General features: G+C 36.9%; 1 protein-coding gene across 1 annotated transcript in view; it reads right to left on the reverse strand.

Annotated features, from left to right (window-relative positions):
* Positions 1-367: 367 nt before the first annotated feature.
* LOC105208087 (UPF0489 protein C5orf22 homolog) overlaps positions 368-27,871 on the reverse strand; it is a 619,399-nt gene continuing 591,895 nt past the window's right edge. Inside the window, exons 7-8 of the mRNA XM_039448948.1 lie at positions 3,137-3,355; positions 368-604 (exon numbers count right to left, since the gene is read on the reverse strand). Of these exons, the coding sequence (XP_039304882.1) occupies positions 472-604; positions 3,137-3,355 (352 nt within the window). The 3' untranslated portion in view covers positions 368-471. The remainder of the gene's footprint in view (positions 605-3,136; positions 3,356-27,871) is intronic.

Raw genomic sequence — 27,871 nt, forward strand, 5'->3', positions numbered from 1 at the left:
GACTGAACCAGTGGCCCTGATCTTATGTAAATCGCCGTAGCGCGATCTGAGACTTGCCATATCTTAGAAACATCACAATTCTGTAAAGAACGATTGTGCGATTATATACGTTCGAGTATTTTAATGTGTGTGTGTGTGTGTGTGTGTGTGTGTGTATGTACTAAAATTAAATCAATATATGAAATAGTATATATTATTTGTGAATGTTGACCGATATTGATATGATTTTAATCTAATAAAGATTTCAATCACTTATTCTTTGTACGTTGTTTGCATTTACTATATTCCAATTCATTGAATAATTTTATAGCAAAATGAATACGGAGGACATACTTGTATATATACTTTTAATAATTAAAGCAGAAAATGTGTTTGTTTATATCTTTATTTGACAAATCGTAAAAGAGGATTAAAGGACAAAAGGAAAGAATAAACTCAATAAACGGTACATCCTGTTTTTTTCTTTAAGAATTATTGTTGTTCTTCGTCTTGATAAATCAGCTTAATATCTAATTCCGGTCCCAATCGTTCGCGAAGTTGGTCGAGAACATCAACTTGAATCTGGTCAACGTTTTCAATAGGAGTGTAATCGTCTTCACTAGATCTGAAATAAAAAATTATCACAATCATGAGAAAAAAATACTATTGTCGGCTCGAAGCAGATCCTATCTAAAAATTATCTTCAAAAATTGTCATTAATCCATTTTTTCCATAAATATATAAAAAATTATCATTAACTAGTCATAAACATTTAATAAAAAGAATGCAATTATTTTTATTCCTTTTACCGGTCTTTAAAATATCTGCTTATGTGATAATATATTATTATTTAAACTTACCTTGAAATTATTTTTTTCTTTATAAATTTTTTGTCAAATTATTATTTTCTCTAATATAAAATAATAATCTCGACATTAAAGAAACCAATATTAAAAAAAAAAACAAGTTTTATACTTATCGCAGTACTCAACGATTAGTTGTTCATCCAACAAAATAAAATATGAAAAAGAACAAAAGAGAAGAAATGCTAAACATGAAAGTAGGTTGTTAAAAAATTATATTCCATATTTGCATGCTTTCATTTTTCTACATTCTTCTACTTTTGCTATTTTCACTTTTTCGCTGATTCAATATTTCTTTTATTATCTCATCCTCTGTCAATTTTTATCGCTGATTGTTTAATCGCCGTTTGGTAAACTACGAAGAGAGAAACTACAAACTGTCTAGAAACGATATCCGACAGCGTTTCCGCGTCTCCCTCCGGAAAATAATGTGCCGAAATAGGGGTTAGGAACAGCGAAGGGTGGAAGTAAGTCGAATGGGGTGGAATCGATTTTTTTTTTTCAGCTTCTGTCGGAAGTTTGAGCAGAATCTCCGTACATTCGTTGTCAGATGGCGCCAAGTCACTTACTTTAAAAGTTCATTAATTATACACATGTATATGTATATGTAGTTACATAATTCCGATAAAAATATACAACTGTCAATTGTAATTTAAAACATACTTATATTAATTACCATCAGAAAAAGATTATTTAAAAGAGACAGTATAAGATATAAAAAAATGATTTCTTCGATAAAATATATTACGTTTTCTGCAATATTAATTATTATTGTTAACTCTCTATCTTTACATTTTATTATCCAAGAAAAATATTTTCTTTCAGTTTCATTAAAAATTTTTCTAAATAAAAATCGATCAACAAATTCATGAAGTTTCTGCTTGTTGTTTTTTAATTAATACTAGACACATATTATTATACATGGTCCTTTTCACATTCATATCTTGTGACTACTCTCATAATTCACGTATTTTTTACGGTCATAAAAGTGCACAATAAATATAAATTGTGCATATTTTGAAATAATATCCTCTGTCATCTACTACAAGCATATTTCGACTTTAATATAAGAAAATTATATATTACTATAATAATAAATAATTTTAGGAGTTCAGAACTTTTGCTTATTACTCAATTATATTGTATTAATAAAACATTCAACAAATTTCAACAGAAGCATTATCGCTATTTACGTTAACGTTTAGAGAAGCGACAAGATAAAGTTGAGAGGAAGAAATATACAGTATATTTACTTCAGGAAATCGAAAGTAGGGACATCTAGCTAGGAAACAAGAAAGTTGGATGGTTTGATTTCGTGCACCCCTATGTGAAACCCACCCTTGTCTATCTGGAGGGTGGGGCTTAACGGTATACCCACGATCCTAAACCCACCCCTCGGACAGCCCCGCTGTGTCGTCCCTGTAAGCCGTCCTTCTTCTCTATTTCGTACCCTCCCAGCATCTTCTTCCGCGCCATCTGCGACATTGTGGGCTTCGATTTCGCGCGCGTGCAAAAGCGGGACAACATAATTTCAGGCGTTTGGAACCGTAAATTAATGCCAATTTGTACGACCCGAACTTTTAATTGTTGGTATATCCACGAAACGTTGCCTACTGTGAACGCTAATTTTGGTCCTCCACCTTTAAGAGGTGCATAACCCTCTCTTACCACAAAACGATTATTGCACGCTCAACTGCATCTGCTAATTTATCACACGTGCAATTTATTTTCAGCTCGTATTATTAACAAGCACGCATGTGATATTATACTTTAATAGCATAATGTAAAATATAATCTTGGATATTAACTCGATCTTATTATAGTAATTTTTTTACCGGAAACTGGAAAAATTACTTCATATATATGTATCTTTTATACACACAATTAATTTCATTTCGTATTTAAACATATTTACATAACAAGAAAGATTTTTGTGAGAAGATTGCTATGTTTCATTATACGTTAGATTATAAAAAATTATAGAAGAAAAATATATTATAGAAGATCAATAAAAAAATCGACTAAAAATATTAAACAATTAAGAAAAAATTAAAAGCCAAAAAATGTGCAAATAAAATGTAATTTTTTACCATAAATTTTATTTCCGTTCAATCGTTAAAATCATTAAAATATGTATTATGTTATTATGTTATTTTTGCTTGTATTCCGATAAATCCTGTACACTATTTCATAGAGGAAATAAATGTAATTTCTTTAGTGCATTTGTAAATTTTTACCTACATTTTTTTAAATTTCTAACAAGGAAAAAGATGTATATTAAAGAAGTTATCTACCTGGATATAGTGACGATTGTTGGAAGTGTAGGAAGAGCAGCCAAAAATAAACGGAACGTTCCATTAATTAAGCGATCGAGATCGTTAGGATCTGTCACATGTTCGGGTAGAACTGTATCATCGATAGTGCAACCTGCGTTGTACACTAGCATCCAATCGATTTCCGGGTCCCTGTAGGCGCTCATTACTTCTTGAAAAAGCCGATCCACGGCTTCATATCTGAAAATTGCAAAACATATAATTACATTAGCATAATTATAATTATTACATCACAGAATCAAGTAAAGTTAATCTGTTTTTATAAAAATTAAATAATGCTATAAATTATAATCGTAAATCTCGTTAGGCAAATACTTTTCTACTACGTATTTCCGCACTTATTTAGATTATATTCATGAGACGCATTAATTATCGATTTGTCAAACTAATTAACAACGATATTTTTATAAGATGTTACGTAATTACGCAATAATTATATAATTGTATTTAAAAGTAGCTAAATAAATCAGATGTAAAAAAGATATCGTAAAGTATTATAATACAAAGAATCGTAGAACAATAAGTATTTACAAAAAATGTTTGTTAAAAAAAATGTCTTTTCCCACAAAAACGCTTCGATGACGAAAAGGTCGATTGCATAGGTAATTCATAAATTTTATCGCGGAGCACGCGCGCAACGATGAACGAAGCCAGGCGGAGGACAAAGGTGAACGATGGAAAGTTTATAATACCTCAACGATAGCACGTGGCTGTAAAAGTTAAGGTATTTCCTGAAGGCACGCGACGAAAGTTAACACGGCCACAAGAACGGTTCCGGGTGCTCGTAATTTGTACTTCTCCGTTCCTCTACGAACGCTCTTTATCTCCCTCCCTCCGACTCCCTTTTATACCGCCCTCTGCTTTTACTCTTATCTGATCATAAGTTTTCCTCGTTTTCTGCAGCTGCAATTCCTGGCGCGGCACGATCGGACGATACCTCCGTTGACAAGCAGGGGCCGATCATCTGTTTTTTATTTAGATTACCGATAATGATATCATTGGGGATGACGATGCGGGAATCGCGATGGCGGGCTTCGTAAACCTGCCTCGTAATAGGACGTTTTTAAGCGTACTGCGATACTCGCGTAGACTGTTATCATCATTAGCGTTCCGTGGATACACCAGACGTTTTAGTTACAGTCACAAATTAAGCTTTAGAAAAGCAGATTGAGATAAAATCTCCTATCCTACAGTTTTGTTGTTACAGAATTTTAATTCACCCTGACGTATTTAAATATTGAAAATATGATATACCTATAACGGTAAAATTGACCGCAAATTGCAAGAGAGATAAAAAAAAATGTTAATGAGTGTTCGATAGAAATTAGAAATTGGACACGAATTGCCATGCGTGGACACGCGTATCGATGCTGATTTCGATAAGGGAAAATAGAGGGTGTCTTTTACAGGGCGCGGAATATGAACCGTCGTGCGCGGCCGACGTAAATTAGTCGGCGCATGCACCGGAAGGTGAGGAGACACTTTTGATATTAATAACGGAAACACACGCAGACCCTCCACGCTGTATCATTTCACCGCTGATGCACGGCCGAGCGCATAATTTTCGAATTAAGTTAAGCGGTCTTGGGTTTAGATGATCACGGTAACCGAACGTCCGTTCGTAATAGGCGTAATTGGTGAGAAGATATTCTTTCCTTTCCTTTTCCCTTCTTCATGCGGCGCGCTGCGGCGGTACCAGGTGCGCGCGGCCAGCAAGCGGCGCGGCGGGCGCGGCGGACGCGGCGCGCACCTCAGCCGCTAACGCGTCAACTGTTTATAAGAGGAGGCCATCGTCGGGCCTTTCTCGCCCACTTTTTCCTCGCTGAATATTAATTATTCCTCTGGAAGTCGCACCTGCCCTATAGCCGCCTCTGGGCCGGACACACGTGAGCCCGCTTCCTCGTATCTATCACAGCTCGTGATTCTCACCGCAGATTATCCTGACAGTTGGGTAACAATGCCGGTTAACGATCGATCTCGAGGGAACGGAGAAACGCCGTTGCGTCTTCGTACGTGCAACTTTGTGCGAACAACGCTGCAAATGATTTACTCTTGCGGCGCTAGCAACCGCCCTTATTACCTTGAAACCCCGTGAAGATATTGTACTTTATATATAACAGTTCGGTTGGAGCAAATACGACTGGCTAAATATATAGGCATATTAAAGGAAGTATCCTTTACATGTTTGCTCGATATTTGTAAAACAGACCTTTTATAATAATTCATAATAATTTAATAATCATAATATATTTGTTTGCACAGATTACAGAAGAGATGATTTAAAGAAGAAAGCAACTGTTCTGCGAATATCTTATTCATTTATTAGACAGGTTGGCAAAAAGTCATGTTTTGTTTTCCAAGTAAATGAAAGTTTCTTCTTTTGCCAGTTAATAATATAATATTAATAACAATGTTACTAATATTATATTACGTATCTTATAAAATGAGAGATATAATTCTCTGATACATATAGAGAAAAAATCACTAAATTTAATAAATATTAGTTGGAATAGTTGTGTAATGAAATATTTACTTACGGTACATATTTACTTGATAAAAACAAAAGATAGTTAAATTAAATTGGTGGTTTTTGTACTAAAAAACTATTTATTTATATTTAGTAAACATTTTATTGCAACTATTCAAACAAAGTTTATTAAAATTTAATAATTTTTTTCTCTCATTGTAAATAGACCGCAAATATTAATATTCGTACGAAAGGAATCAATTGTAAAATAAGATTGTTACTCATAATCTTTCGAAATGTATAAATAATAAATGCAATATATTATTAATTATGACTTTTACACGAATGTTACGCGAATATTGTTTTAGCAATTAAAAAGTGTCATTAAAAACTTGAATGCGTGATCGATGCTTAAGTATCGTTGATAGGTATAATTACAGATGAGTTATTACACTCATCACAGAGGAATATGTTTTAATGACGCGTGTTTCGTGAACATTCAATCTCGAGAAGCGAGATCGCGTCGTTAGCGCGATCCATTAAGAACCTCAAGATTTGAGAAATCACCAGATTTACAGCCCTATGATTTTCCTCGCGTAATTCAAATTTAATGGCAGCAATTTAGAACGTTCGGAAGAGTTGCAGATAATTGTGGTATTCCGATCTTTGTGAAATGCCAGGTGCATTATGCAGAAAGACTTTTGCTAATCATGTGATAACGTATTAATTGCAAAATATATTTGCTGATATTGCTAATTTTAAGAAACAATTAGTATAGTTAATAAGTACATGACAATGATACTAATGAAGTATTTATATAAATGTAGTGAACTCTAATATAAAATTTTTGAATAAAATTGTTTTAATTTTGATTGATTTAATTTCTTAAAATTTTCACGGAAGTCCATAAAAATATTTTACATTGAGAATGATATTACATTGAGAAGAATATTTGTGCAATAAAACTTTGGATGATAAATAGTAGATAATAAAACTTTGCTTCTCGCTTCGTTTCAGATTATTTTTTTTAAATAAAGATTTATTTTGAACCTACTTATTAAGAAATTAATAGAGATTTATTTTGAACCTGTTTATTAATAAATTTAATACTAATACTGAAAGATTGTGACAAACGATAATAACTCTTGACATTCTTTTAGTGAAACATCAGAATCAAACTTGTTAAAAATTTAAATCCCCTGAGTTATTTTTCAACATTATCTCTGGTACTATGTCGTTCATCGTGAAACGTCGGATTTTTGCGTAATTTGCCATTGTGTATTTCATTCTCAAGATCTCGTTAAAACGAGGCCTAAAAAAAAAGAAACAGGAAGTCGGATGTGGTGGATCGTGATTTGTTACTTGTATGAAATATTTTCTTTTTCGTCCTTTATATTACTGACGGTAGTCGCGCGAAACGATATCGAGCGGTAGGGTATTATCCGCATGCTGTCACGGCTACAATTATATACGGCGGCAAAAACGATCGCGAGATCTCTTTGGACCCTTTTTTTTTACACTTATTCCAGGAAGCAGATGTCACGAGAGACTAGCACCAACGCATCCGCCTCTATCTGTACGATTCATATTTTTCGACGTGTGACCGACCGGTTTTGTTATTTTCCACTCCTCTCTCTCTTTCTTTCTCTCTTTTTTTTTGTAACACAAGCTACTACTCGTACAATGAGTGCGAGAAAGAAAAAGTGACAGAGAGAAGAAGAGAGATCGGAGTAACGAGGAAGGAAGCGAGATACTACTGGTCCACGCTGTCCCGACGAATGAGTTAACGGACAATGGCGGTCCACGTTGAAAAAATAAAGGAAAGAGGGACGTTGAACGAAGGGAGGGGGCCCTCATTACGAAGGGCGCCCCCGGTGTGTTTGTCGATAAGGGGGCCTATATGCAAATGGCCGTCCGTCGCCGGGCGCGGCGGAAAGAAAAAGTTTCCCTCTCTCGCCTGCTGCTTCATTCCGTCTCTTTCTCTCTCTTTCCCTCTATCTATTCCTATGCCACTTCTCTCGGTGCAGGAATAATGCCCTCCGACAGTACGCTCAAGCAGGAACGAAGGGAAGAGGGTGGGGAGGGGGGAGGGTATAATGTATCGTAATCAGATGATCAATTATTAAGAGCGCGGCAAAAAAACAACGAGGGTTGACGTACGAGCGACAGGACAGGAACGTATCCGGATGCGAGGGGCCTTCGTCCTTTTCTACCTTCGCGATCCACCGCGGGATCTCCCCGGGGCGAACGACATTCGATACGCGTTTTAAGGTTTTACTCGAGCGAATCGTACGCGTCTTGTCTTATCGCGAATAGCGCATCGCCAGAATTTAATTAACGGCGTACGAATTATTATGAACGCTTTTTAAATGTTTATTCAAACTGTCGCGGATTGCCTACCGTGACTACCAAGGTTATGCACGACAAGTTGCGCAATGTAAAAGTATTCACTTGATCGTAGAAAATATTTGTGTTATTAAATAAGTAGAACAGTACATGTAACGTCTCCGAAAAGCTTCTTTCCAAAATAAAAACCGTTTGGATAAATTTAAGGTGTGCCATTTTCTTTTTAATTGATCTTTTAATGAATGAATATGTCAAATCAATAATTTGAATCTTGTAGAACAAACTATATAATTTTTATTTTTATAAATATACAACAAGGATTTTGAAATTATTATTTAAGTAATTCAGGTAATTATGTTATATATTTTTTTATATCGTATAGAGTTTGTATAGATTTTACAAAAAAATTTGAAATATAGAAAAATTCTAAAGAAGTTAAATGTTTGTTGTGTGAAGAGGGAGTTATTACCCAGCGATTTCGCATAGTAAAGATATCGCCTTCTTCGGGCTCGACCTTTCCTCCGGCCTGATCCAACCAAACTTGTTTTACACGAATGTTTGCCGAGCGTTAGGAAAATGCATCGATATCGAGTTACCGATCTATAATGGATATAAGTAGACCCAGCTGCGTTCACGCGTATGATCGAAGGTAAACGTTTATTATGCGTGACCCGAAATTTCCGTTATCTATTACCATATGCTCTGAAATGATAATGAAGTGAAGACTGTGTTTTTAGTTGCGTATTATATGTCAGTACTCTATATTAGAATTTTTCTTTCTTCAGCTAAATAAAATATGGATAATACAATATCGATTACGTTATAAGTTACAATATTATTAATATTTTATAATAATTTGTATTTTTGTTTCGGGTAATATATTATGAAGAATCCACACAATTAAATATGTAAATATAAATAAAAAAGAAATAGCGCAATATTTTTAATTCGATCGGAAAGGATTAAATAAATGTAATTATTATTAAATCATATTATAATTTAATATATTTAATACAGGACAGATTATGACACGTACTGATGCAAAATGCTGAACTAATCTCAATTAAGTAAGGGATATATAATTTTAAATTATATATTAAATATTATTTTAACATTTTTGTTTAATATACATATTCTATAAATTATTGATGTAATGTCGCAATTTAAATTTGACGCGGTAATGAAGATTCTTAGATCAGCATTTGAAACTATTCAAACTGCTGGTCTAATTAAGTAGCCTCGATTACTGATATTGGAAGCTTCTATCGCTCTGTTGGTGTCAGGCGGATACCTGTCAGGTGACACGTGCCACTCGGAACACGATAATTTGGCGCGTACTCGCAGGTAGAACGGGACGCGTTTGGGGCCGCAGCAGGTACATATTTATATCGAGAAACGATCCTAAGGGACCGCCCCATGCCACCAATCAATAGATATTCATCCCCATCGAACGGTTCGGATGTATTGTCGATACTGGGTGCATTCAGCTGCATTGTGGGACAGGCAGGTTGCACTGTTGCCACCGATGTGCCGCGGCAGAAGTTGAAAAGACCATTGACAGCGTGTCAAGCACAGGTCGATCTTTTTTGTTACTACGATTTGATCTTGCACAGGATTCACTCGAAAATGTATTAATCTCGACGGACAATATTTTCTGATAGATGGTACTACCTCTTGGCAACAAAAGAAAAAATCTTTTTTATGTAGTTTAATTAAATTAAGAAATTAATTTAATATATTTGGCATGATAAAAAGGATATTAATAAAAATTCAAAATGTATTAATCTCTATATAATACATGTTTACTGATTTTTATAATGTCACGGTAGTGAGACTATTACATATTCTTTTCTCTTCATCTCGATTTGACAAACCTTAATATATTTATTTAAATATTGAACGGAACTTTAACGATTCCTGTCGAGAGATCACGGCATCTAGTACAACTAAAGGGCTGTATAGAGCTTTAATTCTTTCGTAAATTATTGCCTCGTTTGCGCGAGCATACGGGTCTTGTAACGGTATTCTAGTCGAACCCCTCGCCACGACGACTTCTAATTAATTAACGGTCGAATTCGGTCACAATTGCGTGTACGTGCGAAGCCAAAATCGGCGGTGCAGTAACACATTGGGGCAGCGCGACAGCGGAAAGGAGAGAAAGGGAATAAGACGATGGGGGTCGGTTTCAGCACGACGCCGTCACGCTGCGCGAAAATTTGCATACGTGTTCCGGATTTAATTAGGTTACGAAACCAGGTCGAAGTTCACACACTTCATTAGAAATTCCGGTGGCCCGTTTCGTTCCGATGCGATCCTGTTCTATCCGTTCTTCTTCCCAGGTTACGCCCCTTTCTCCGCACGCTTTCCTCGTCATCTTTTTGCACGTATTGCCTCTTTTATTTTTATTTAGCTTTTTATGAACTTCTATTCGTTTAAAAATAATCTTTCTATTCAATTAAAAATAATCATTGTTCTATAAATAAGTACTGAACATGCTGTTTAAGTTGGGACAGTTATATTATTAACGTTTAATAGCTTTGTTTACAATTAATTATAATAAATATAAGTAATTTGTTATATTGTTATAAAAAATAATATTAAAAGTAAGTACTTATTTCAAATCAAAGAAAACTTTTTTAGGTTAAAAAAATTCCTTAAGTCGTTTAATCGTCGCGAAGATACGAAGCGTAGTTGTCGCATCTGAATATCTGTTGGGGATTACATACCGAACGGAACATGATACGTCGACTGATACATTCGTGAGACATATTTCAGCTACCATTACAGATTTACATGAAAACAGCCCCTTCTAATTATAAAGCTTGCGCATTACTCGGGCAAGGGGAGCGACGTTGCTCTCGGAAAGGTGAAATAATCAAGTTATGTAGCCTGTCTCTCTCTCTATGGGGCCTTATGCAAATTCGACCCTGCTACTGTATCAGCTGTCTTAAAAGAAATTTGCGACGTCGACCGGAACAGGAAGTGAAAGATCTCACGCTGTCTAATTAATTCATTTTCGTTAATGGAGATACTTATTACTCATCTACGTCTTTGTTAACACTGCTAGAATTATGTATAAGTTTCTTCGCGCGTTCTCTTCCTCTTCGCATTATCTCACGTAATTTCTTATTAATAATATATTCTTTTTCTCTTTTTAGTCATTACCTGAACGATCTCTTCTCTTAGTATTTTGAAGAAAAGAACATTTTTTACGGCAGTAATTAATTGATAATTTCATGGCGAAAAGACATTAACATAATTTATATAATGAACGATCTTAATCCAGAGATAATTATAAAAGTATTTAAAATGTAATCGTACCTCAATTTATCAATTGCAAATCAATATGTAAGATGGGTTATTAATGAGCAATTTAATTTAGATATAATAATTATAAATATAATTAACTCTCAATTTACAAAGTAAAGTATATTATTAATGATGAATGTTTCTTACTTGGCTTTTGTCAGCATCTAATTTATTAAATAAATTAAAAATATTGCACGTGTTAAAGATCGGGAAGATTTTGCAAAAAAGTGGATTCTCCGAAATATATTAAAAAAAAAAAAAAAAAACTAATACCATGTACGTCCACCTCTTCTTTACAACTTTGAATCACTTAACAAGTTCGAAAAATTGTCGAGCTATTCTCGACAGTATCCGATACGGGACGACTACTAAAATAGATAAAAAGTTTTAATTGATCTATCGGAGTACGGAGTGGACAGAAATCCTCGTCTCCAAATTAACAATTAGCGCAACGGTATAGGCTCTACGATCAGCGATTCGCTTCGTAATTGCGTACAATCAGCGGTTTCTGGAGGAGCGAACGGCTTAACGAACTTCCCCTTTGTCGCTCTGCGCGCGGTCGATTATGATTCGAGAGCCAGACAGGGGCCGGCCGTAATAACAGTTTTAAAAAACTCTTGAATATTACTTACCATCGGTATGAACCTATCTACCGGCCGTGATTCGCCGGTGCAAATCGCGATTTAATAGTGTCAAGGAGCGATGGTGCGCGACGGGTGGTCGGGGGCGCGTTTTGCTCCTCCAGGAATTTTATCGGAAACCGTAATCCTACGGGATGGTATGAGGTAACAGCCGAGTCCTTTAATAAAACGTAATTAGCCCGAAGGATCTAGAATTTCTGTGGCGGATCGGGAATAAATTAATGCAATTATCTTTGTGCTCCTCGGCCGCCGTGACTTGGTGGGACAGAAGAGGGGGGGGGGGGATGAAGAAAGCTCTTCGCTTCTTTCGTCTCTTTTCTTCCACGATACGGCGAAAACGGTATTTTGTCTCCGACGTCCTGACCGGATATTTATATTCGCTCTCGCTCGCTGTCTGATCCTTTATGCTGTGCTCTCAATTTTATGATCATAATTTTTGCTTATAACAATAAAAAATTAAAAAAAAAAAAAAACAAAATTGTCTTTGCCTCATATATGTATATTTTAGGCCACTTTTATACATAAATATTATCGAATATATTTCTTTAATAAAAATGTGTTACCGTTCCTGCAAATCATTTAACATTTTCCCTCTTCTCGCATTTTAAATCTCGATTCTCAAGTTCACTCCAGTTGAGAACAACTTCGCAGCATTCGATGCTCGGCGGGTGGCTGCTCTTTAATATGCTAAATATCTCACCGCGTTTCCTTTTCCCCGAGGCAAGCAAAGGTACGCAAATACACGACGTGCAATTACTCATCTTCGGCTCTTATTAAAGAGAATTAAGGTCGTGCACGCTGAGTCCCATGCGTGGATCACGATGAGCGGAAGGGTTTTATGTCTGTTCGCGGATGTCGGCCCGGTGGCGACGTGACCTCGCACGAATTATCGGGCCCGTATGTCGGGAGAAGAATTCTCCCGCGTTTCTATGCGCATACGTGTCACAAAAAAAAAGAAATAAGGAGAGCGAAGGGATCTAGAGACATTGTCGCTCGAAGGGTCTCATCTACCGCCGTACTTTCGTAAACGTAGTATACGGTTTGAATTCTCGGACACGACCGCGAGTAAGTATGCAAATGAAATATAACAAGCGAGCCAGAACCGTAACCGAACAACATCGGGTTCCTCTGTACCTTACTCTCAAATTTTATATATTTTTATTTTATACTCTTACCGAATTTTCATTTGCTTGACGTTTCAACAAAATTAGTAAATGCAAAAATAATAATAAGTGTCAAAACTGTTTTGTAATGTAAAAACTATGTTATATATTGTATATTTCATAATCGCGTTTGTTAGTGAAACTATTTTAATTGTTAAGAGTTGCAATTAAACTTAATGAGAAAAAAAAATAATTTTCAATGTCTTACATTGATGTCTTTTTAATTCTTCGGCCTCCTCAAATTTATCAAAAATTATAAATTTTACAAAAATGATCACACATTTTAATAATAATATTGCGTAATTTTAATAAATATATATTTTATTAATAACATAATACTATGTTGCATTTACGTGTAATAAATATTATCAACAACATTGCATTGTCGCGTAAGCAGGTGAGAAATCTCGGTACGTCTACCTTATGCTCACGGTCCTGAAGAAGACGTATTTCGACGGTGGTCGCACACAAGGGCCCTATTACGCAAGCCGGCTTCGGGACAAGAAAAAAACGACACATTGTGATGTGATGTATGCGTAAGGGGTCGCGCCGCGGGACTAGAACAAAGCATTGCGATAAAAACTGGGCACGAATCTGGGCCCCGAGAAGGAGGTAGCGAAGGGGAGGAAAGCGGACCAGTGGGGGCCTCACGCTTCCGAACCTGCTCTGAACGTTTAGTTTGGCACGCGTGTTCGAACCGCGTTTCCGCTCCTTCTCTCCGCTCGTTCTGCTCTTGTTCGCTATTAATTCGCAAATTTTACGATAATTGCCGCGATATCTCTCATAAGCGGGCAACGGGAAGATTATGAAGCATTAAAGTGCCGCGAACGACATCAAGATTACGTTGTGCTAATGTGTGTGTGATAATTATTATCAGATTGATGAAGATGTAAAATTTATTATATATTACAGAGCGACACTTAATTTACATTATAATTTAAAAAGTTAGTGTCTGCATACACGACTACTAGATTAGAATAAAAATTAGTACAATTGTATAGTATATGTTGTACAGAAATATTGTTTGAGAAAATTTTTGGTGTAGATTGTCAATTATTGTTTTATTCGCGATATACGCTAACGAGATATATTATTATCGCAATAGCTCTTTTAAGAGGATGCTGAAGTAACATAAGAACTTCCTCGACGTCGGTCCTACGGATCACTGCAGATTATTTTTTGAGCGAGACCAGGCTATCGCTCTTTATCCATCGCATAGATCTGTCTTTGTTTTTTGATTATTTTACCATCGGCGAAAAGTCCTATCAACTACTGTTGAGGACCATAATGCTCTGTTTGTGACAGTTCAGCTTCGTTGAGCGAAATATGCATGTGGTAGAAGCACATTAGGATATCTTTTTTGTTAGGTGTTTAATCGTAATTTCACGCGGTCAGTGTTATTCGTGCATGTTTTCTGAAGTGCGCTCTACTATCATTTTGTACGTTCGAGCTACACAACTTCTGTATTAAGGTAAAGTTAACCTCAGGTGACGGCTATACGAGTGAATTTTTAATGATATATAAATTTTTGTTCGATTTTCTTGTAAAATTGACTTCAGCGCACTTTCTTTTTACGCGTATTTTAATTCTAAAAAAAAAATTTGTGATTCTGTAACGCCAATTCGAAGATATCTAATGCACTGTAAATGTTGGTAATTCGCGGTACTTTAGCATCCTCTTAAGTGCATTAGCATGTGAATTAAGCACATATTTAGACTTTAATATGCTGTGGTGTATTGTGTGGATATTGTGTTTAATACCCGGCTTGTCATTTGTTAATGTTATAAATGAGTGTTATTATACCAGTGATTGCACTCTCAGTTATACATAGAAGTAATGAGTACCGTGTTGTGTGATCCTATATACTACATTTCTGTAGTGGAAGGGGAAAATAGCAAGGAATAATTAAATTTTCCAAAATGGAAAACTATTGTTTTTGTTTAAAGTATTTTCACAATTAAAAATAAACTTAAAAGATACATATAAAAGTATAAATGTTGTATATTAAATTCAATTTATAGTCATTATGTAGAGATGTGTTTTAAATTAATCTCTTCTTAAACGAATTAACATGACAATCACATCATCACATTTAATTTTTACGGAAGTAAAATGTAATTAAAAATGTAAAAGCAACGATTAATTAACAAATATAATTAAAAAATGTAAAAGCAACAATTAACTAACAAATGTTAAAAACAACAATTGTTGACGACGTAAAAATTTGATAACTAAAAGAACATCGTAAACAATGTCATAGTAGCTTCAATTTCCTGTTTAATCATATTTAAGATTTAAAAAATTATATAAGTTTTTGATTTATATGTATTTTTAATTACATTTATTTTCAAATACATTATATATATATATTTATTTATTTTTTACAAAAATAGATTTTTTTCTGCTCCATTATTCAAAAGAATTAAAACTACTCGTGTATCACACTTCTTCGTAAAATTATTTTACTGCAAACTTTGTTCATTGGATATCAAGCGATATACATTGACTTAGAGCGTACGGCGTATCCACCTGGATACGGAAAGAAGAAGATCCCCTACGAGGATATCGTGGGGTGGAAGGGCGAGACGAGGGTGGTCGCGTATGGATTCGCCTTGAGCTATTCTGAGGGCGAAGTTAGGATGGTTTGGAAATGATGAAAAAGCTTCTTGCGTCACTGTCAGCCGCCGCCGTCCGTATTATTCCCCCCTTCCGCCCCTCTTGCCCCTATCTTCCTCCCCCGCCCCGCGGCCACATCTTTCCCCTTCGTCGCCGTGTACCGAAGAACTTGGATCCCCGCTCTATCCATCTTAATATTATTATTTCATTCCGCGAGCTCTCGGTTTTCAGGGCATCCTCGCCTTCTTTTTCGCCCTCCGCCCCCCGCCCTCTTTTTCTCTCTTTCGCTACTCGACGACCTAATCGTGCGATCCGCGTGCGAGAGTTCGATCTCTCTGTTACCCCCCTTGCGAAAACCACCTTCCACCCTTCTCTGTCCCCGGGACCGATCCGCCCGCCCCCGTCACCGGCACCCTCCACCTTCCGGAGCACCATCACTTACGGATCAATAGGGTATGGAAGATAAACGCACCTAGAGGGGATCTATACGGGGTAGAGGACGCGCCAGCGCGGGTGGGACAACGGTGGAAAGGGGAAAAAAGAAGGGCAAAATGGTACCTACGCGGAGGTCCCGGTGTCTCGTGTCAACGAGATACGGGGAATTTTTTGCCGCGGATGCGATTCCTTGTTCGAAACGAAGCGCGAGGCGCCGCTTTCAGGGAATCGTCCGCTCGAAGATGAGATAATGACTAGAATTGATCAAAAGAGTTTATGCGTAAAAGAATTATTACGTATTTACACGTACATATAAATTTTAATAGAACTCACTCAATGTTAAAAAACGATTATTAAAAGGGCTAATGAGAATCAACGCGGTATGTAATTACATAAATGGACGTAGAGAGAGAATGTGCGTTGCAAAAAAGTAACAACTTCAATATGTGACATAATACTTTTAGGACTACACTAAAATATAGAATTGACTTTTAAATTTATAACTATAAGTGTGTGAATATCATTTGACGCGTAAAATATGTAAATGTTATCCCTTTAGTTTTTGCTTTATAATATTTTCAGAAAAATCAGGCCAGATTTTTGAAATTTTTAGAAGAAATAAGCAGAATAAATTTTGCAATAGATTTGTAAAATGATCAAGTCTCAGTAATCTATGAAGCAACTATCATATGCAATTTAAAATTTTATCTTGATCGAACCGTTAAGTTTTGCTGACATTTCCAAAATCAAATCCTATATAAATAGTAGAATTTAAATCATGGAATTCAACGGGGATAATCCATCATGTTACAAATCTGCAATCGGCATTATTGAAAGTATCTCGCACGGTAACGAAGAGATGTTATTCAACGTCATTTCTTTTATCGATAAACGAGATGAAGCCCGAGTTTTCTTCTCGAAGGAGGAAATCGTTAGGAGAGCGACATGCAAATTCGTTCGAAACTTTCACCCACCTCCGGCTCTAGTACCCTCTAGGCGAGAAAAGCGGGACACAGGGACGGACGGGGGGCGCGAGGGACAAAACGGACGCGACCCTCGAAGAAGACGAAGAGCCGGAGAAAGGAGAGGAACAAGAAGGAAGGTGGAAGAAGGCGGATGTTTTCTGTTCCTGGCTCGTGGCGATTTATGCGCCCGAAATCGCGCTGGAAATGAAACGTCGCGAGGAAAAAGGGTAGAAGGGGGATGGAGGATGGACGGTGGCGCGGGAGGAGGCAGTCGGTGATGGTGGCACGTGAAGACGAGCGAGCGGTGGATTTTCTACGTGAGATGCTTTCGCATGACCTCTTTGTCGCGAGAAAAATCGAGAATATGGCCGGAATCCGAGAGGAGACTGGAATATCGTTCCGAAGAGTGTCTCGATGACGCCGAATCGAAGATCGGAACGTAAGAATGGTTTTCCAGTGCCGGTTCGAAATTTTTTAATTAGCTATAAGCCCACGGTACGTAATAATAATTCACATAACTTCTTTTCCAGTCAATTAAAGATAATCTTTTGTTAGTTAAAGAGTCAAAGTTCAAAATGATCTTTACTATAGGAGCCTTACTAAACATATAGTTGTGGATCGTAGTGCCGACATTTCTTCTGTGATTTTACACATTACAGTTTCTAGTTCATAAAAAAATTTTTTACAATATTTGGAGAAGGAGGTTCTTATTGGCATCACTGCCAAAATAAATGTCAATTATAATCATTAATATTAAATTGATTGTCAATTTAATATTTGTGATATTACTATTCTTATTTAATTATTCAGAACTGTGTCTTAAGACCGAAAAATTTATTCAGCATACACTTGAAAATGTATATGAAATCGCATAAGATATATCAGAGATTCAGCTATGACCGAGTAAGGCTGGTTCTTAATTAATTTCACATATCGATCAATGTTCTCTTATTATTATTTCTTTTTCAACAGACAATCCAGTTTTTAAACAAATTAATGAGAAATCATTTGCTGAATCTGTCATGGATTACAATTAATTTGTTGCTTCCTCTTGCTAATGTTATAATTTATATGACACTATTGAAGAAAATCTTTATAATCCGAGGATCTCGATTGTTTGCAACTTTTCTCAATTGCACATCTTATTAAGATGTAACGTTGCATTCGTGCCATTCCATTAACGATTTTACACATGGGTTTGTTACTAAGAGTATTACTTAACACTTATTATATGTACTGAACGCCTCCAATCTTTCTTGTAACGCGTAAGGCGGTGAATTACAGGTATAAAGTATAACGTCGCCTTTTATTACCTTATCTTATCCGGGGGAGTTATCTCGAAACCGACAAAGGCGAACCCACGGACCTTTCTGTAATCGCGCCAATAACTCCGCTACAATTTCGCCGATAAATGTAGCGGAGAGCCCCGTTGCGGTTTCGATCTTCCGACGTGGCGGCTGGCGCGGGTCATTTTTCAAGCCCCGCGAATTTTTATCGCGTCGCGACGCATCCGGCCGCACGCCATATTTCCCCGGCCACCCGATAGATTCTAAACCGATGCGGAGAAATATTGTCGTAAAAAAGAGGCGAAACAAAATTAAAGCGAGGCACGCAACACCGGTTCGCCCGGTTTCCGATCGCTGCGATCGCCATACACCGCGCTATGTCTATTGTCCCCCGTCCCCCTCCCCCTCCCACCACTCTTTCTCTGTCGTCCTCCTCGCCACCTCTCTTTAATCGGCCGCGTGCCGCCGACGGTAGGGGCAGTATGGCAATATGCGAAGCGAGCCAAGCCCGTTTAATATCGCAGATCGAGGCACAAATGAATATTCATTAAACACATTTTTCCGATTTTAATTACATCCCCTAAGCGGATCTGGCCCGGGCTTACGCAGCTCTTCTCTCGTTCTCCTGTGCTTTCACCCCCTCTGGCCTCTCCTTTCCACCTTTCTCCTGTCACTTTCTCTTTTCCGCGCTGAGTCGCATCGTCCCTCACGAATCCCCGCCATTCTTTCTCTTTCTCTCCAAGATCCGCACGCTTTTTAATGAAATCCCCGTGGTATAGGAGCAACGAACGCCATTATTAATATCACCGGTCTATCTTTTGAGCACAATAAAGAATTACTTTGTTATTAATTCCAATATCCGGGCCCCTTGCTCTTCCTTCCGTCACCGCCGCGCCGCAACGTACGCAACGTCGTTGTCGTTGTCGTCGTCGTCGTCGTTGTCGTTGTCGTTGTCGTTGTCGCGCCACCGTGCCGTACGAAATTGGTGTACGGTGATGTATATCGCGTTGAAATACCTGCTCTTCGCTTCGACGAGGTGTCCTCTCGATATGATACGACGCCGCCAAAATTTAATTTGGCCACACGACGAAATATTTCCTCTCGCGACGTCGCACACGCGCCCGCGTTCTCCGTTTGAAGTTTAATCTCGGTTTGATTTCCACGCAACACCGCTCGGAGATGTGTTAAATAATATACGACAATGTTTTTAACGTAGCGTACATACAGGGCGCTAAATTACAAACTTATTCGCAGCTTGGAAAAAAAGAGATGCTAAAGATTCTATTCATACTTTATACTGCGAGCTTTATTTTAATTAAACCAAACGGTAATTTACTTCTTCCCAAATTAAAATTAACTTTCAGTGACAAACAAAACGTATAATTCTATTAAAAAACAGAATTTTCTTATTTTCATGAAAGAGTCATAATTTGCGTGCATTTATAATTAAGTTCTCACTTAAAAAACAAAACCCAAACCGCAAATAATTTTGTACACAGTATTTTCTCAATTCTATTTAACGATTGTAATCCATTCTTTTAAATACAATGTCTTTTAAGTTAGTTTTCACGCTTTATGAAATCTATTTTCATAAACATATATCTTTTATTTGCAAAGAATAGATATGAATAAACAATTTCTTATTAATTAGCAGTAAATTATGGGATTGTTGTCAATATCTTTTATTGTTATGTACTTGATTTTTTATTATATTCCGAAATAAGTTCCGTTAGATATAAGGAGACACTTTTCGTTCATAAATTCATTCATTTTCTTCGTAAATTAATAAGAATTCAATTGTATGTATAATTTTTTTACTTGTAATAAGCAAGTTTCAAGCTATATATCAATATTTTTATTATCACCTGAAGTAAAACATCAGAAGCTAAAAAAAATTTTCTTTAGTTTTCTTAGTTCTTGTAGAAAAACATTTTATGAACTTGTTTAAGGTTCTTACAAATCTGCAAATCGTAAATTTATAGTTGCAGAAAATGATTTTGGAGGGAGAAAAAGAGAAAGAGAGCGAGAGAAAGAGAGAGAGAGAGAGAGAGAGAGAAAGTTCGTAGATTTTGTAATTAATTTATCAAAATGTGCACAATTCGCGACATACATTCTTAAATCTCGGTAAGCGAGAGCAGCGCGGTTCAAAGCGTCTCGTTAAACAGTCATACAGACCTCTTTCAACCCCAGCACGGTTTTTTTCGCTCTGTTTCTCTCTTTCTCTTCTGCCGGCTCCAGACACCCCCGAATTTTTCTTTGTGCCCTGCCACCCCCTCCCCCTCTCTCCCCCCCGCCCTCTCCCATACGTCCTCACCCTCGCCGCGAATCGCGCACACATGACGCGATGGCGAACGGCGAACGGACAACGCATGCGCCCGACATGATATTTTTTCTTCTTTCACGGCATCCCCCACCCCATTCCGCCTCTTGTAAGGCGAGGGGTGGCTTGGTGGTCGGGAGTACGGGTCGGTGAAGTAAGGGTGTTGCTACGGGCAACGCTAACGAGCTCCATGAGCGTCGTCAGATAGAGCAACACACCACCATGGTATCCTCGTGCCAACCCTCGCCCGCACACTCTCTACGACTTCTACGGTACGACAAATCTTATAGAAAGTTGGTTATGCATAAATATAGCCGCTTGTATGGCCATCGGCAACTATAGAAACAGAACGTTGAATGTGATACGACTCTAATATCGGTTTCAATTTGTCTCTCTAAATTGCGAACTTTATTAAATGTTTAATGGAATAAAAAATACTGATCTATATTGTACACTTGTATATACTAATTAAAAAATCCTCAAATAATGAAATCTATAATCAGATGAATATTATGTTATTGGAAATTAATAAAATATAATATAGATATTACTACATGAACACACGTTACAAATTAAATCGCACAGTAAAATTCTGTCCCGATTTCTCAAAATTAAAATTAATTTAATTTTTAAGTAATAAAAATACAATTAAAATATTTTTTGTGATATAAATGCATATCGATTTCCATAAGTAAATTAAAAAATCTTCTGAAATTATTCTTAGTTCTAGATACACAGACTGAAAGATATCATTAATTAATATCGAAAAGTCAATTAATATTGTAAGTCATTTTACAAATTTTTAGATAGATCGGAAGATATTTTATAAATATCTCTCAACGTTAGTTTACATGTATTATATGCATATATGTAAATTTATGTAAAAATACGTCGCATACATATAGGTATTAAGTCACATAATATAAAGAAAACTGGTAATTTTTACAAGTGACTGTAGATGATTAAAAATATTTTTAAATATCTCTCTCAATTATTAAATTAGTATAAATGTTATGAATACAGTGTTATTTTCAGTGTTATTGAATAATAGATTTAAGTATAAATGTATATCAATTTTACAAAGGATATAGTTTTCAAGGAAACATCATTGATATTTAATTACATACTTATATTTTTAAAAAAGAATATATAAATGGATTTATTTTTTAGGGCAGCAAATCAGATTAGTATCACATAAAAGTATAAAAACTTCCTCGGAATACTAATTTGATATTAAAGGAAAGACGATTTTTACTTTCGAGAAGATTGTTAGGATCACGCGGTTAGGGATGAATCAGCGAGGGTTTGTCGACCACGACGGACCGCGGGAGGGTTGCCGTCGGGGTGGGAAGGCAATTACGTAATCAAGTAATTAGTCCCTGACCTCAGATAACAGATTTCCTCGTAGTATTCAAACGTCCCGATTTTCTCTGCAACTTCCTACCTTTGTGTACCCACGTATTTAATTCATTCTCAATGATAAACATACATATATGAAAAGCAATTTGAATGATCACTTTACAATAATAAACGACCCTCGAATAAGCATTCTAAGGCTGTTTATAACTGCTTAAAAGATTTTTCACATCACTTAGTTGTAATAAAATATAATTTAAGTTGATGTAAAAGTTTATGAAATTTAAAACTACATTATTCCGCAAATTGCTATCCTTAAAATGATATAATTCGGCATATTTTAAAGTGTGTCTGATGTATTTTTTAGATATGTAATTTTTCCATGGCATGCACGCAACATAGCGGGCATTTTTCACTCACTGGAGATTTACGAGGGCGAGGGTAGCGAACATTATGGGTGGCGAACTGACGTCGGTGAAGGCAGTCAGAGGAGGCCGAGTGAACCTTACTTATTGCTATATTTTAATATAACGATGGCATAAGAACGCCCCTCCCTGCCGTAACATTTATTTCGATGCCATCCTCTCTCGTTCGTCTCCGTAATCCCTTTGCGGTTTCGCATTAATATTCCATGCGCAATGTACGAGCCGTCACGTGTATTAGTGCACACTCGTGATATACGAAACACCTGCGGCGAGATCAATTTTATTCGAAGCTCTTGCCACAAGAATCATCAAACGCGGATGAATAGAAATGTATTTTTCGTTTCGTAGCTGCGCAAATTATTTGTATATTCTTTGATGCTGCAAAAGGTATATGTACTCGTATATGTATTCTGTTTATCTAATTATAGAAACGATAAAGAGCAAATAAGTATAAAGTCAACGTACATAAAGTATTTAATAATAAAGGACAAAATACTTAACAAAATTCAACGTTAAATTAAGTCGCGTTATTTATAAATCTCGAATGCGCCACTTTTTCTAACGTCATTATTTTTCATAAGGTATATCCATTCGAGAAGAGAGAGCTCGAGAGTAAAACCGGGAGCAAGAGGAGCGAGGAGTCGCGAAGAATGATCAACGAAACGTGAAACGAGTCACAGTCGACGGGCTGTTCTCTCACGATTATTGTCCATCGCACAAAGAACGCTCTTTTTTCCATTCCTCTCTTTCCCTCCCTCTCTCCATTCTATGTCAGTCGGCTCTTCTCGCCGTTCTCATCTTGATGGGTAATGCCGGCTTGGATATAATAATGATCCCGCGCGCAAGGTACAATACGATATTTTCTTTTGCTAAATTATCGGCGTGCTACTCTCTCTCAAACTTCTGCTTCTCTCCACTCAAGAAACCGGCGGTTACCTTTCTTGTATCTTTATTTTTGCGGTTGTTTTGCCTTTTCTTACATTTATCACATTGCTGGTGAATATCTGAGAATATACAGACTATTACGCATTTTAGTGTCGTTTAAATCAAATTTATTAAAATACGCAAGCAACAAATAATTTTTGAATAATAATCTAACTTACATACTACTTTAATAGAAAAGTATATTGATCAATATAAACATTAAAAAAATTTTTTTTTAATCTTTTATGCGAACACAAAAGTTCTGTGCAGAAAAATTGTTATCAAATTTTTCAATTTTGAGCAAATTCTTTTCAAAATATTCATCGTCAAACGTAAGAAGAGCATCTTCAGGAAAATTATACCCCGTAGAGTTCGCAATGACGATAGGATCAATGACGGGAATTCTGACGACCGAACGCTAACGCGCCTCGGGATGATAAGAAAATTCCCATCGCCGTAATATTCGCCAGATCTCGGTTTATTTTCGCAGGCGGGCGACGGCTGAAGCAATTCGCGCGGAAGCTGGAGACACAAACAATCTGGCGCGCTCGCGGATGATAAATGTTTTCGTTTCGCGGCACCGCCGAAGTGTAGTGCTTTTAAATCCAATTCCCATAATGCTTGCCGGCTGCCTCCCTCCATCCGGGCCGTCCCGACGTTCGTCATTCCTTGTCCAACCGATGAGGAGGACGGACCGGGAGGCTCAAGGGGGATGGTTGAGGATGCGGGAGGAGGATGCGAGATTCGTCGCGAGCGCGCCCAAACAAACCAAGACCGAGGGATTTAGAGTGCCTCACGTTCTGAGGGATTTCGTAAGCGTGCGCACAGCTCGTCTCGTCGTTGTCTCATTTTCTCGGCGCGCGCGAGGTCCTCTTACCGAAAAAAAAGATGCCGAGATTGCACGCGTATGCAAAACGAGGGTCCTCCTCTTTCAGTCGCATCGCCGCCCGGCGATTGAAACGCGCCAGAGCGCACTTTCCGCCTCGTGAGGGCGTCGGATTTGATATCGGGGTTCCTCACCTCCAAATGGATGAGTCGTTCCATTATTGGGCGAGAAGATCAGAAAGAGAGAGATATTTACATTTTACACGAGTATTCCATGAATATTTAATGATGTTTTAAAGTAATTGTTCATAATTTTATGTGCCACTAGATTACGTTTTTTTATTAATTATATCTTGTATTGTAATATTTTCAATTCTTCTCATACGTGTAAATACAATATAATTTATAATATGTAAGACTTGGTATGTTTTTCTTTCTTATAGTTACATTATATAATATTTTAACACACTATTTTACATGTATTATTTATTGCAAAATGATATTAAATTTTACTCTGATTTATTCAGCTGTTATTTGCGACCGTTGCTTTCCGACGTGAAGAATTTTCTGTTATATCATTAATACAGATTTACAGCATGGTTTTATGGGTACACACTCTCTCGCAATGGAACACGCGCACATACAAAGAGTCATGCCGCGAAATAATCCCCTATGCCGGCTTATTGATCAGATCACAAGTCGTTGGAACACGCTACCCAATTCCAACCACCACACCCACCGCCTACCCTTCAGGAACGAGGCATTTTTATTCGTGCAGTTTCACCCTCGTCGTTCCTTCCATCTCGCCTCACCTCGTCGTACTTCCCTGCCCCCACGCCACCCCTCGCGGGGACATTGGGGTGGCAAAGTCGCGAGAGCGCCATTTTTTATTTCACCTACGTCGAGGAATAGTAGCATGCGGAATCATTAATAATAGACTGCGGTGGTTCCTATAAGGATTAACGAGAGAGAGAGAGAAGGAGAGAGGATTATGTTTATCCTATGGGTTCGCGATTACTTTTCTAATGAACTGGGAAGAAAGAAGGATGTTGCGGATAGGAATCTGTGAAAGATCACGTGGCGATGCGATAAATTCAAAATTAGTTACGAATATCATGATTATATCTGATTATGTTTGACATTTTGCTTGATATAAGCCTGGTACAAAATAAAGTGAAATAAACTTGGACAAAAAATCAAACAAATAAATATAATAAATTCGGTATGCCAATATTTTCTAGACAATGTCAAACTTTTGCTAACTAAGCATGTGATTATATTTAAATATGTAATACAAGTGAAATCTATGTATATAAGGAAAAAATAATTGGTGCTTGCTGACAATACAAAAGCTTCTATTGAATCAATGAAAAAAAAAAGAGAATATAAGTTAACAGCTTTTTTAGATTTATTACCCATTAAAATTTCGTGAATTATGATCTTTGTTCGATTGCGACGATATTTGACATTTTGTTATACATATATATTTACAGTGTATATACCTTCTCCATACTTTCTCTTCTCCCATTTATTCAAGCAGTCCTCGAGCTCGGCCCCCGCTCGAGGGTGGATTCACTGCTGCTGCATCGAAGAAAGAGGACTTTTGGTGTTTCGTCGGAGGAAGCTGAAACGAGGAATGAAGAAAGACGAAGAGTGGCTAGTTGGGGTTGGTTAAATAAGGAACAGAAATAAATAGGAAGGGAAGAAAAGAGCTCGTTAGGGGGTCTCCGCGAGTTTCCGAGTACCCAACTACCCAACCAAACCCTCCTGTTTTCCATCCCGTTCTCGTCTCTTTCTCTCTCCTTCCTTCTCCCGATTCATCTCTTTTCGTTTTGCGCACGTACAACGCCATGCTTTTGCATCGCGACTTTTCGATATCTCGTGACACGTTTGTTTACTCGCGACTCGCGACAGGATTAAGGCAGTAATGGAACATGACGATAGTCAATTCGTATTTATTTTTTCTTTATTACTGTGTAGTATAAGTCAAGATATTGATCACTTTTTTATTTATTAATTAAGAACGGAAAGATTTGATAAATTTTAGAGTAAACAATTTTTGATAAATTTTACTTCTGAATCAAATTTCAACTTAAAATTTATAGTTTTGTAATATTACATGTAAAAAGTTAAGAGACTGTATTTTATATTAAAATTTTTATAATTTCATGATTATTTATAAACAAATATTAAAATAAAATAAAGAGTAGAAATTAGTATCCTTTTAAGAATCTTTAATGACGTTGATGTTGTATTAAAAGCGCGATGTGAAGACTGCTATTAAGAGTAAGATTACTTTCGTTCAGCGTGTGTCCTTTCTTTTCACAAAACTGCCGAAATTGCGACGGTAATCGCTACTGGCTGTACTAAATATTAACGGGTTAATTTCTTGCAAGATAGACCATCCCCGTGACCAAAGAGCGGCCAACCCTTTCATCGAGAAAGGAAGGAAGGAAGGAAGGAAGGAAGCAAGATCGTCGCCCCGATGAAGGGTCGGCCAGGTTCTGTAGAGGGCTTTCGTTGGTCGAGTTTAACGGGGTTTTGCTGGTCGCGACGGTCTCCAGTTTGGAGCAGGTAGATAGACAAGGGTCGGGGGACGGGGGCGTTTTAGCGAGTTACGAGCAATTGCCCACCGCCATTCTGCGCCATCGCTTCGTTCTTTAACCGACCGGCCCTCTCTGCCCATCACTGGGACCCCTTTCTACCTCCTTGCACGAAGGGTAGCGCTTGATAGGAACCGGGAAAATTGCGTGATTAACCGAAACCGTCTCCTGGGCTCATCAACACGCTTCTGCGACCACGAGAATCGGCCTGCCTTCGAGCTATAATGGCCACCAGCCTAAAAGACCGCGGCAGATCTCTTTCGATGAGTCTCTCTTCCTCCGGCGAGGTCTGCCGGTCGTTCGTAAATCGTCCAATCGTCGTCGGTGGACCGCACATCGTGTTCTTGGTTTTATTGCCGACGACGTAACCTATCGGCCGACCACTGAAGATTGTTGTGGGATTAAGGGGCTCGTAGACTACTGTGATCGTATAACGTTGAAGCACGATGTAAATAACACGGTCAATTGGTTGAATTGCTCATATACGTGATGTCCTAGACCTTTCGCATATATTTTTATAATTATACATTTTTTTTTTTATGATTGTTTCTTTTTAACAAATTCATGAAAATTTATTACTCGACAATCTTGATTACTTAAAATTCTGTTTTAAAGCAAAATATATACTTCAATGTGTAAGATACTTCAAGGATTCAATTTCTTGTCAAAGGCTCTCGATGTAACGTCCGCAACATTTATACAAATATAAAGTATGCAATATTTAAAACAATTGCTCCAAAAATTTATTTAAAAATTTTCTGCGATAAATAAAATAATTCTTATAAACATGGTGAAAACTAATTTTTTAAATATTTATTTTTTGATTGTACGTTGCATGTATGATGTATACGTGTGTGTTTGAGTTTGCATACTTTACAATCTAAAATTGTTATTATAAATTTATATGTACGTACGCCAAAGATATTACGTATTTGTTTGAATAAAAATTGCGACGGCAATATAGAAGGTATATGTATGAAGAATGAAGAAAGGTATTTTATGAAAAATTTCATTT

Source organism: Solenopsis invicta, chromosome 1, assembly GCF_016802725.1.
Source record: "Solenopsis invicta isolate M01_SB chromosome 1, UNIL_Sinv_3.0, whole genome shotgun sequence".
In the NCBI taxonomy this organism is placed as follows: Eukaryota; Metazoa; Arthropoda; class Insecta; order Hymenoptera; family Formicidae; genus Solenopsis; species Solenopsis invicta.